At 47.6% G+C, this 13,052-nt stretch overlaps 1 protein-coding gene across 2 annotated transcripts in view; it reads right to left on the bottom strand.

Annotated features, from left to right (window-relative positions):
* Nucleotides 1–13,052, bottom strand: part of PITPNM3 (PITPNM family member 3) — a 128,028-nt gene that overhangs the window by 59,065 nt on the left and 55,911 nt on the right. For both annotated transcript variants that reach the window (XM_077165610.1, XM_077165609.1), the window contains exon 4: nucleotides 990–1,037. In XM_077165610.1, the coding sequence (XP_077021725.1) occupies nucleotides 990–1,037 (48 nt within the window). The remainder of the gene's footprint in view (nucleotides 1–989; nucleotides 1,038–13,052) is intronic.

The raw sequence follows: 13,052 nt of genomic DNA, 5'->3' as shown, positions 1-13,052 counted from the left end.
CTCTGTCTCTGCACTGTCACCGAATGTTAGAAACCTGAAAAGCTTCCCAGGAGGTCTCTCTGCCCACCCACTCAGGGCTGGACCCTGGGCCGGCGAAGCTGGCGTCCCAGGCACCTGCACTTCCTCAGGACAGCGTCTGAGGATCAGAAGGGGCAGGAACAAGGCCTCGAGCTCGAGCCTGGGGAGGCGATGGGCAGGCAGGGCTCAGCTCCAAACTGCACGAGAGAGCAGTAGAAGTCCAAAGCACACGCTCCCCAAACGCACCATTAAACTCCCTTCTCTGACCCCAGGCTCCTTGCAAAATTCAGTTCCGTCAACAGCAAGAAAAAGCACATTTGGCTCAGACAGACACAACTAGATGTCTTGAGGTTACTGTGTCAGCAAATTGGCATACTTTGCCAGGTCTCCCTCAGGTCCAATGCTGTGCCTGTTCCCCCGAGTCAACCCAGGCAGAAGGAAACCTGGAGAGTGTGACGCAAAGGACAGCAAGGGCTTGGGAGGGTCCGGGCTCTGCAGAGATGGTCTCTTACACAACGTCTGGCACAGCCTCGAACAAGTGCCTCCGACCTCAGCTACCACCCTCCGTGGTTCCCAGGTGCTGTGCCGCCCAGGGGAGACTGTCTCAAAGGCACACGAGAGCTTGTTCCCCGTCCCTGCCCTTCTCTCTCTGCCCACAGGCAAACAACACCCAGAGGCCCGTCTGCTCTGGGGCTCACCTTCTCGCCCCACCAGCCTCAGCCCCTTCACACTGGTCTGAAACCAGAGCTGCCAAGTCCGGGGGAATCCGGGAACCTGAGGGGCTCAGTGTATGGAGCAAGGAGGGGCCTCAACGTGGGCGAGTGACCCCTAGGCCCCTGGATCCCGCCTGCAGACGAGATGATGCTGATCTGAATGGACACAGGTGGGACTTCAGATCCAGGGAGTTGACCCCAGCCCAGGGGAAGCAAAGACTTCTTGGGGAGGTGGGAGGGAGGGCAGACTTAACTCACGCTGCTTCTCCTGGAGGACGCTGGATGTGCAGGGCGCAGACCCTTCTCCTACAGGGAAAGAAAAGAACCGTGAGCACAGATTCCCCACTGGTGACCAGACATCACATTTCTGGGGGAGGCCACTTGTGGCTGCCTCTTTCCCTCCCCCTCCCCAGAGCTTCATGCCGCCCCCCTGCCCCAGCCATAGACAGCTCTTCTGCAAAGCCAAGCATGGAACCGTGCCATCAGCACCTGGGGAGGGCAGGGCCTGGCTTCGTCACTGACCCTTTCACCTCTGTCTTCTCCTCCCACCTTGGTGAAGCAGCAGCCTGCTGGCTGTTGCCGTGCGAGGGTCAGCATTGTGCATCATGTCCACGTAGATAATTGCCAAATCTCCATCTCTAGCCGCCAGCTTTCAACCCTAAATTCTTGATCTGCTTCTTGCACTGCCTGCTGGGCATCTCCTGCTGATGTTCCCCAGCTCCCACCCACTCATCGTGGCCGAAGTGAAGGTCCGGAAACTGCCCCTCCTGCAACCCCTGCCCTGAAGGACGGCACCTGAGGTCAGCCAGACTCTCTTCCCTCCCTCGTCCCCACATTCAATCAGGTTCTGTGGGGTCTACCTCGGTACCCTCTCCCTCTCCACCAGAAATTAGACTCCACGGTGGTAAGGGTTTCTGTGTTGTTCCCGGTGTGTCCCCAGGCCTCAAACAATGCTCCTCAATCAATGTTTGTTGAATGAATAAATGAGACCCTGTCCCTCCTCCCCCCACTGCCCCAATACAGAACTCCTCTCATCTCAGCCCATCTCATTGGACTACTGCAACAGCTTCTTTCTTTTTAACGAAAAGATTTTTTTTTCCTTTTATGAAAGTAATACAAGCTCTTTATTGAAAATTTGAAGAACACTAACAAGTATAAAGAAGGAAAAGAGCTCCTTTATAATCCCATCACTAAGAGAAAACCATGGATTACATTTTGTATATGTCTATGCTTGTTTTTCTTAGCCTATTGAGATCACTTAAAGTAGCTCTTTGAGGCTTGGGACTGTCATTTATGTCATTTTTCTGCATATGTAGCTCAATGCCTGGCTCATCAGAGGGATGAATAAATGATCAAGAAGTACAGAATACACTTTCTGCAATTCACATTGAAGGATAAATAAACAGTTCCCCAATAAAGTTACAAAACCTCCGTAAACATCATTTCAATAGGTATTTAACATTCTACTGAGAGGCTATGGCACGGTTGGCTTTACAGTCACCCTCTGGGTGGACAGTTTCAAAGTTTCACCACTGTAATTACTGCTGCAATGAACATCTTCGTGGTCAAAGCTCGTCCGACTCTTTCTGTAAGGATCATTTCCTTATAATACACCATGGGAGAATTCCAGGTCCAAAGAGAGGAAACTTTTCAAGGCTCCTGACGTTTATTGCCTGGTGGCTTTGCAGCAAGGTTGTTCCTTCTAATTTACACACCACATCCACCCGCAGCTGAGGGAAGTGTCACCTCAACAAATACTCACTTTCCAGCATTTTCATTGACCTGTCTGATTCCTCTGCCTCCTGGGTTGCCAGATTAATCTTTCTAAACTAGCCCTGGCCAGGCCACTCTTGCTTCAAACCCTTCGCCCTCCAGCAGCTCCCGTGACCACCTTCTGAGCCTGAAGCAAGCACCTCTGTAAAGTGACCCCTGCCTACCTTTCCAGCATTTTCCCACCACTTCTTGCCTCCCTTTATCACCTGAATCACTTTTGCTGCATCCACCCCATGCAGCACAACTCTACATATTTACCCACATCAGCAAAAAACATTTCTGCCTGGAGTGCCTGCCAGCATTTCCACCTTTGTTTGTCAAAATCCACTGTATCGCCTGGGCTGGGCTGAGAACCAACCCAAGGTCACTTCTTCCATGAAGGCCTCTCGTGCCTCTGAAGCCTCAATTCTCAGGACCCCACCCCCCACTCCCCACCCCCGCCATATGCATCAACCCTTGAGAGTCAGCTTGGGGTCCCAAGGGCCAATGTAGGGAGCAAAGGCCAAGCTCCCTTCCCTCTCAAAATCCTTCCCAGAGTCCACTCTCACCCACCATTCCCCTCCCCAACCTGACTGAAAGCCCAAACACTGCAGGAGCTGGAAAGAGTCCCCCTGACCCCCGCAGTGAGGCTGGAATCAGAGAACTGCGGTCTCAAGTCCTCAGCTCACCGGGCCCCAGTCCCTGAGACAGTCAGTCATAGTTCTGTCTGAGCCCCCAAGGATCTGCAGCCAGAAAGACAAGGGGTCTTGGTATCAGGACTCCAAACCCTCTTGGCTCTATCGCGCCATAGGTTTTAGGACTAGTTACATCCCCACCTGTCTCAGCCTCGATTTTCCTCATCTGTCCAATGGAAAGTCTCCCTCAATCACGCTGAGGACCTCATCCAGCTCTGCCTTTTCTGCCTCCCAGAGCTGGCTGTCCTGGGCCTGAGGGATGACAAGAATGTGGCCAGGCTGGGGGCCTGGGGATGTGGGATAAACAAGGTAGAGGCCACACCTCCAGCTGGATGATGCTACCCAGAAAGGACCATCTCTTCTTCACTTGAGAGTGTGGACAGAGCCTACCAGGTATGGGGCCTGACCCCTGAAACACGTGACCTGATGAAGGGCTCCAAGGAACAGAGAGAAGCCACCTCCAGGTGTCTCCTGGCGGCCCAGGACCACCCCTCACCCCACACACGCAAAGCTGCCTTGATCCGTCCCCTGCAGAACCAACAGGCAGCTCCAACTTAGGAAACGCTACCACTTCTCCCACCCAGCAATCCAGGGCTAGAAGGCAACACCTTCCCAAACCAGGTGGTTTCTTCCCACATGCTCCCCAGAATCCATTGCCCCGCTCCTGCAGCGTTCTGCCCACCGAGGCTGCCTTCACAGCTCACATCACCTGAAAGCTGGCCTGTCTCCCTCCTCCACAGGATCGGGACCCCTGGGAGCACATGGCCCACCGGCTGCCAGTCCCCAGACCACCGATGTATATGCCCCAGCAGGGGGAGGGAAGTTGAGCCAGGCATCCACCCTTCCCACCACCGGCTGCCCCAACCCAGGGCAGACACACAGACCTCCAAGGGCTCCAGTCACCATACCGGAATGCACCAGGTAACCGGATGTAGACGGGTAAAAGGCTCACTCCTGCCAAGTCACTTACCGAATGCTCTATGACATGGCCAGCCAAGGAAAAGGACAACCCACAGCCACGCCTACCCCAGACACCGTGGGCCATGCACACCCAGCCCCAGCCCTCCCTAGGCCCAGGCCCCTGCTGCGGGTGGGGAATGGGGGGGAGCAGCTGTCCCTGGACAGGGACAGGGAGGAGGAAGCTGGGGAGTTGGGGTGCCCAGGGAGCCAGAGGCAGGGGAGAAGGGAGATGGTGGAGGCAGGCCCACTCATGAGCCAAAGCTTCAAGCCCCCAGCGCATGCGCCATTGCCCCATCTGACTTCACTTACAGATCATAAAATTGAAATTAAGATTACTCAGTATCCAAGCATTAAATCCCAAATCTGGACCTTTTGGAGTACAGGACATGTGCAATTGCACTAGCTGTATGCCATGACTAAACACAAATGTCGCTAGCGTCCCATGGGCACCTGCCATGGTGTTCCAGATGCCGGGGGGGAAGGAGAGCGGAACCAGCACCCACCCGTCATCTCCCTGTTCTCACGCCCAGGCCCACAGGGGCTGCTACCTAGACAGGGTCCAGTGTGCAGGAGGCTCCAGTCTATGCTGATGAGACGATAATTCCATTCAATGCTTTCGTTACCAGAAAGTTACTATGACTTTGAGCGTGGACAGGATTTTTTTTTTAATTGAGCAGGTTGATGATTTTGTATTTATTAGAGAAGTTGTAGGTTTACAGAAAACTATGCATAAAATACAGAGTTCCCATATGTCCCCCTATTATTAACACCTTGCATTAATGTGGCACATTTGTTCCAGCTCATGAAAGAACATTTGTATAACTATAGTCCATGGTTTACAAAAAGGTCCACTGTTTCTGGGCAGGATTTCAACAGGCAGTACTGAGTGGTAGAGAAGTGGGGCGAGGGCACGGCGGGGGGCGGGCCTGGGTGAGCGGGAGCACAGAGGCGGGAAGAAGCCAGGAGGCAAGTGTCATTGAAATGTCAGTGCACAGGATGCATCTGGGGGGAGAGGAAGAAGGAATCAGGCAGGAAGGAGGTGAGGGCCAAGTGTGAACCAACCCCACAAGTATGGTCTTGGACATGCAAACTGTAGAAGCTCTCCCCGGACACGCAGGGTGCTTTCCAGTTTGCCCAGTGCCTTCCCACCACCACATCAGGGAACCCTCACCCCCATGGGGGAAAAGGAATCAGAACCCCCTGCACAGGCGAGGAGGCTGAGGTTCAGAAGGATAAAGTCATTTCCTCAGTGTTTAGATCTGGTCCCTGACACCCCAATTTAGATGAGGGCTCCTCCCAATAAGCATGCCTCTTCTTGAGAGGTTTTCCAGAGCAGGGCTTCACTGGAGTGGCTCAGGCAGTGAGGGCATTGCTTCCTGAAGAAGGGAGCCCAAGGAGACAGTGCTCTAGTTTGCTAGCTGCCGGAATGCAACACACCAGAGATGGATTGGCTTCTAATAAAAGGGGATTTATTTCGTTCATTCTTCAGAGGAAAGGCAGCTAACTTTCAACTGAGGTTCTTTCTTATGTGGGAAGGCACAGGGTGATCTCTGCTGGGTTCCAACAACTTTCCCCGGGGTGATTTCTTTCTATACCTCCAAAGGCCTAGGCTGAGCTGCGAGGGCTGAGGTGAGATATGCTGAGCTGCTTGGGCTGTGCTTCGTTGAGCTCTCCCATTTAAACACCAGCCAATTAAGTCAAACATCATTCTTGCAGCAGTCACGCCTGCTAGCCGACTGCAGATGCAATGAGCAACAGATGAGGCTCACGTACCATTGGCTCATGTCGACAGCAATAGAACTAGGTGCCTTCACCTGGCCAAGTTGACAACTGAATCTAGCTACCACACAGGGTGACGGCAGCTGGCAAGCCAGGGGCTGAGTGACAAAGGCTGGCCCATACTGAGTGAGGAGGGAGAAAGGGATGTCTGCAAGGGGGCAGAGGGGAGGTGTCCAGAGGCCTGGGGACTGGCCAGTGTTTCCCTCAGGCTCAGCGTCTTCTGCACCCAAGGAACCCAGGAGCTGGTGAGGCCCCTGGCTGGGCTAGAGTGAGCTTGACAACAAGGCGGCCGGGGGGCTGAGACAGTAAGAAGCCTCTCCCCTGCCCAGCCTAGGCCTGCTGCAGCTTCCCTTGAAGCAGAGCAGCCAGGGAAGGGAGGCATCTGCTGCGAACACAGGCTTCCTGATTAGCAGACTCCCAGGACGAGGGCGATTAGCCAACTGCGCAGCTGGTTCAACCACTGCCTAAATGAGACCCCACTTGGCCTGGAGCTCCCCGGGCCCATGCGTCCCGACAGCCTCGCCTCATCTGGAGCTTTCCTCAAATGCAGAAGCTGCCAGAAAAAACTCCCTGTGAATAGAACTGGCTGTACAGAGAGGACTGGAAGCAGGAGGTCGGGGCTTCGTCCTCTCCCGGGCTCCAGCCCCGCTAATCCTGCGTGGCCCAAGCCCACAGCCCTGGAAGTCTGAGCCACATCATCTCCTCCAAGAGGGCACTTCTAAGTACCCGGTAATGCTTCCTGAGCGATTTCGTATTTCTTACCCCAATCCCCTTCTGACAAGCCAGGAACTCCCCCAGAGCAAGGGAAGAAAAACTGTAGCCAAGGACAGAAGCTCTTTCAAAGAATACCCCAAACAGGAGAGTCTTCCTGTCACTGCAGAGAGACCTGGGTTGCTTCTGGGGAAGCAAAGCGGACAGACTGAGCTTGGGGGAAGAAGGAATTGGAAATTCTCCTCCTTATATGCCAGGAAGTGTGTGGGCAGATCCCGCTGAAGAAGGGATGGGGGCAGCTGAAGCCGGGGACATGCACTGGGGCCTCCCCTTGCTGGCTTCGGCCCAGCTGGTAACTCAGCTCACAAAGCACAGCCAAGAAGGAAAAACCCATAGACCCCTCTCCCTGCTCAGGGTATTCTCCCAAACACTCCTGAGCCACTGCTGAATTGCAGTTTCAAGAGCGGTGTGTTTTAGAAAGTGGCTCTGTGCTCTCTGGCTTTAAACATCCCATGGACACCCGGGACATCTGGAGGACTCCCCAACTACGTGAGGCTTTCCACGCCTGCCTCTTCGCAGAGACGTCCCCACCCCCTTTTCAGCATCCCCCAGCCAACACCTTGCACCCCCAGCCCAATGCCTCACCCCCCAGCTTCTTTTTTTGTTGTTGTTCCCCCTATTATTTTTTTATTCCATATGTTCTACTCGTCTGTTGACAAGGTAAATAAAAGGAGCATCAGACACAAGTTTTTCACAATCACACAGTCACATTGTGAGAGCTGTATCATTATACAATCATCTTCAAGAAACATGGCTACTGGAACCCAGCTGTACATTTTCAGGCAGTTCCCTCCAGCCTCTCCATTACATCTTGGATAACAAGGTGATATCTACTTAATGCGTAAGAATAACCTCCAGGATAACCTCTCAACTCTGTTTGGAATCTCTCAGCCATTGACACTTTGCCTCATTTCACTCTTCCCCCTTTTGGCTGAGAAGGTTTTCTCAATCCCTTGATGCTGAGTCCCAGCTCATTCTAGGATTTCTGTCCCACGTTGCCAGGAAGGTCTGCACCCCTGGGCCCCTCAGCTTCTTTAAGGATGAACTGTGTGTGTTGCTCCAAAGCTCCCTGCCTTCTCATGCCTCTCTCCATGCTTCTTCAGTTTCTGTTCCCTCTGCTGTAGCAGCCTTGTAGCCTGTCCAGATCCCAGAAATTTGTCTTTGGCTCCTCATGTCCCTTTGGTCCCTTTGTACTATGTTCACATTTCTTAGTCCATTTCTGAGTCATCTCTGGACCCAGGATTGACCAGCACAGGGTCGGCACAGAGCGTCAGTGCTACTGTGGTGAATGCGGGAACTCCTGAATGCACCAGGAGCCCCTAACTGCTTCGAGTTTAGAAATGGGGATAAAGCACATGTCCAGAAAGATTTAAGCAGACTGGTCAGAGCTGCAGGTAAGGGACCAACCAAGCTGTGCTGGGAGGGAAGTGATTCTGTGAGAGGCTGGGATGGCAGGGAGGCTTCCTGGAGGAAGTACACAGGGTTGTGAGAGCCAGGGATGAAATCAAGGGCAAAGGCAGGGAGCTGAGAAATGCCAAATGGGCCCAAGGGTCAGCTACTGGCCACTCGGCGGGAACACAGGATGGGCTGAAGTGTGGGGGAGAGGAGGAAAGACCTGGAAGTCCTGACCATGAGAAGCAGAGGTGACCGTGGAGATTTGGCAATGATGTGAGAACCCCTTTATAACATTCCTCATGGTAGCTGCTCTAGGATGCCCAATTCCTGCCATGATGGGCAACTCACTAATCCTGGACAGCTCTAATTCTTAGAACAAACTATAGATGGTCTTACATGCCAGGCTGGAGAATCTCTACTTCATTCAACACACAATGGAGAACTAGTTACCAATTCCATAGCAGAATGATATTACGGGATTATACTGTAGTAGCATCACATAAGGATTGAATACAGATGGTAAATTGACAACATAATCTAGATTTTATTCCTCCTGCCCCAAAGCCCTAGGAAATAGCATTCGATATTTTTATACAAATTAATCTTGAGTAGCGTTACTAAATATGATGGTGTGTCCTTCCTAGCAGACCAGAAATTGTGAGGCATCCTTGAAAGGTAGACGGCAGAGAGACTGCAGGAAGAAGCAGCCACCTAATTTGCAGGCCCCAGTGGAAAATGAAAAGGCAGGCCCTTTGCTGGAAAATTATTAAGAATTTCAAGATGGCAACAGCAGAATATGAAATCGAGAGTGTGACCCTTTTAAGTGTTCTAAGTAAAATATCACATGAACAGAATAAAGAACAAAAAACACATAACAACTCAATAGACATAAAATTCAACACCCTCTAATGATAAAATCACTCAGCAAACTAGAAATAGAGGAAATTTTCTCAGCCTTGTAAAGAGCAACTATGGAAAACTCACAGATAATATCACACTGAATGATGAAACACTGAAAACTTTCCCTATAAATTCAAGAACAAGACAAGGATATCCTCTCTTGCCATCTCTATTCCGTATTGTACTGAAGGGTCTAGCCAAGCAATCGGGCAAGAAAAAGAAGTAAAAGTTACCGAGATTGAAAAGGAAGAAATACAACTAACTCTATTTTCAGATGACATGATTTTGTATATAGAAAATGCTGAAGAATAACTAAAAAAAACTACTAGAACTAATAAATGAGTTCACAGCAGGGTTACAGGATACCAGATCAATACAAAAATCAATTGTATTTCACAATAGCATCAAAAAGAATAAAATACTTTTAGAAATACATTTAACAAAGGAGATGCAAAGCTTGTATGCTGAAAACTACAAAACATCATTGAAAGAAATTAAAGAAGAACTAAATAAATGTAAAGACATCTCATGTCCATGGATTGAACACTTGATATTGTTAAAATGATACTGATATCCCCAAATCGATCTACAGATTCAACACAGTCACTGTCAAAATCTCAGCCGGCATTTTTGCAGAAATGGACAAGATGTTCTTAAAATTTAATAAGGAAATGGAAGGACCCCACAATACTCAAACAATCTTGCAAAAGAAGAGCAAAAGCTGGTGGACTTCCACTTGCCAATTTCAAAACTTACCACAAGTATATCGTACTAAAGACTATGTACTAGGTACTGGATGAGCATATAGAACAGAACTGAGAGTGCAGAAATAAACCCACACATCTATGGTTAACTGATTTTCAAGAAGAGTGTGAAGACAATTCAATGGAGGAAGGAACCGTCTTTTCAACAAATGGAGCTGGAACAACTGGATATCTGCATGCAGGGAAAAGAAGTTGGGCCTCTGCCTCACACCCTGTACAGAAAACTAACACAAAGTGAACCAAAGACCCAAATGAAGGAGATAAAACTATAACATTTTTAGAAGAAAATATATGTGTAAATCTTTGTGACCTAGAATTAGGCAAAGCTTTCGTAGGTATGGTACCAAAAGCACAAGCAATAAAAGAAAATAAAGACAAATTTGGACTTCATCAAAGGACATCATCAAGAGAGTTAAAAGACAATCTAAGAAAGAGAGAAAATATTAGGAAGTCATATATCTGATAAGAGTCTAATGTACAGAATATACAATGAACTCTTACAATTCAACAATAAGAAGACAAAACATTAAAATATGAGCAAAGGATTTGAGGAGACATTTCTCCAATGATAAACAAATGACCAATAAACACATAGCTGATGAATGGATATACAAAATGTGGTATGTCCATGCAATGGAGTATTATTCAGTCATAGAAAGAAATGGTGTACCAATTCATACTACAACATGTATGAACTTTGAAAACATTATGCAAAGTGAAAGAAGTCAGACACAAAGGGCCACATATTGTGTGATTCTATTTATGACATGCCCAGAATAGGAAAATCCATAGGGACAGAAAGTGGATTAATTATTGCTAGGGCCTTGGAAGAGAGGGGAATGGGGAGTGTCTATTAATAAGTACAGGGCTTCTTTTGGGAGAAATGAAAGTATTCTGGAATTAGGTAGTGGCGATGGTTGTACCACTTTGTGACTATACAAAAAAACCACTGAGATGTATACTTTAAAGGGTATATTTTTGGCAAGACACTTTATTTGGCCAGTGTTAATGCCAGCTATGTGTCTCCTTAGGTAATTGGAATCAAGAGTTCTTGTGCTCTGGGTAATCATTTCACTTATGGATCCTTGGCTAATTAATCCAATATTAAGTGTGTGTATGTTTTAGTCCCTCCCATCTCTAACCTACCAGAAAACTCTGAAACTTAACAGAACAAGCAGAAAAACCCATGGCATCCATGAATCAATATCAATTTGTGATTAAAAGGACCAATCAGACTATAGGAAAATGAAAAGATGATTGCTTTTTTGGGGGGGAGGGAGGGGTGCATGGTCGAGGAATCAAACCCGGGCCCCCCATATGGAAAGGGAGCATTCTACCACTGAACCACCCGAAGATGATTGCTTTAAAAAAGTCCACTACAGAAGGACTCATCAACACAAAAAACTTTTGTGCATCAAAGGACATTATCAATAAAGTGAAAAGACAACCTACAGGATGTGAGAAAATATTTCCAAATCATGTATCAGATAACGGTTTAACATCCAGAATATATATATATATATTTTTTTTTTTTTTTTTTTTTAAAGGAAAGACAGAGAGAAGGAAGGAAGGATAGAAGGAAGGAAGGAAGGAAGAAAGGGAAACATTTTTTAAACATTTTCTTGTTTTATTGTATTCTGTTTCTCCGTTTTTGTTACATGGGCTGGGGCCGGGAATCGAACCGAGGTCCTCCGGCATAGCAGGCAAGCACTTTGCCCGCTGAGCCACCGCGGCCCGCCCCAGAATATATTTTTAAAAACTCCTACAACTCAATAACAAAAAGACAAACAACCCAATCTTTTTAAATGGCCAACAGACTTGAATAGACATTTCTCCAACTGAATAGACATTTCTCCAAAGAAGATATACAAATGGCCAAAAAGCACAGGAACAGATGTTCAACATCATTAATCATCAGGAAAGTGCAAAACAAAACCACAGTGGGATACCACTTTACACCCATCGTGCTGGCTGTAAAAAAGGAAAATAAGTATAGGTGAGGATGTGGAGAAATAGGAACTTTTGAAGATTGTTGGTGGGAATGTAAAATGGTGCAGCCACTGTGGAAAAACAGTTTGGCAGTTCCTCAGAAAGTTTAACACAGAATGGTCACAAGACCCAGCAATCCCACTTCTAGGTATGCACACAAAAGACTAACTCAAACAGATATTTGTTTGCCAATGTTTACACCACCATTATTCACAATAGCCAAGAGATGGAAGCAACCCAAGTGCCCCTCAACAGATGAATGGATCAACAAAATGCCTTATATACACACGATGGAATAGTACTCAGCCGTTAAAAGGAATGAAGTTCTGATACATGCAACAACATGGATGAACGCTGAAGACATCAGGTTCAATGAAAACAGTCAAATACAAAAGGACAGATATCGTATAATTCCACTTATATGAAATACCTAGAATATGCAAATTCACAGAGACAGAAAGTAGATTACAGATTAACAGGGGTGGGAGTTGGAGGGGAAGGGAAAGGGAGTTATTGTTTAATAAGTACAGAGCTGCTGTTCGCAATGACGAACACTTAGTAAGGGATGGTAGTCATGGCAGCAAAGCATTGTGAATGTAATTAATACAACTGAATTGCATCCTTGAAAGGAGTTAAAATGGGAAATTTTGAAGTTGTAGATAGAAATCCACAATCAAAAGCTAATAAAAAAAAAGAAGTCTGACCAGCAGAATGGAAATAGCTGAAGAAGAAAAATGTTGAGCGAGGGGGGTTACCACCAAGGAGTGTTTTCATAATCCAGCAAAAACCAAGAAATAAGAAAGGAAGGACAAGCTGAGATGTTACTAGAAAAGTTTCAGCATCTGTCTAATATACATTTTGGAAGGAAGAAAGAGAGAGAAGGAAATCCCTGAGGAAATAATAAAAGGAGAACTTCATGATAATGAAGAAAGAGTATACCAATGGCAGGCACGATGTACAACAACAACAAAAAAAAATTCACCAAGAAATAGTGTTTGTTATTTCGAAACACAAAGAACAAAGATAAAAAAATTAAAGCTTCAGGAAGAGGGGGATAAAACAGATTACCTACAAAGGAAAGAGAATCAAATTGACCCAACTTCTCACCAGCAACACTGAATGCAAGCAGGCCAAGGATGAATGTCTTCAAAGATAGCTTGTAAGGCAGTCATGTACCCCGGGAAAAAAAATAAGTACTGAATCTTAATCTCATTCCTGCGATGAGAACTAATTGTAAATAGGACCACTTGAGGATGTTATTCTAGTTAAGTTATGCCAAGAGAATTGGGATGGGTTTAATCCTATTACTGGAGACC

The sequence above is a fragment of the Tamandua tetradactyla genome, chromosome 6, assembly GCF_023851605.1.
Source record: "Tamandua tetradactyla isolate mTamTet1 chromosome 6, mTamTet1.pri, whole genome shotgun sequence".
In the NCBI taxonomy this organism is placed as follows: Eukaryota; Metazoa; Chordata; class Mammalia; order Pilosa; family Myrmecophagidae; genus Tamandua; species Tamandua tetradactyla.
This window is presented reverse-complemented; position numbering and strand designations above follow the sequence as displayed.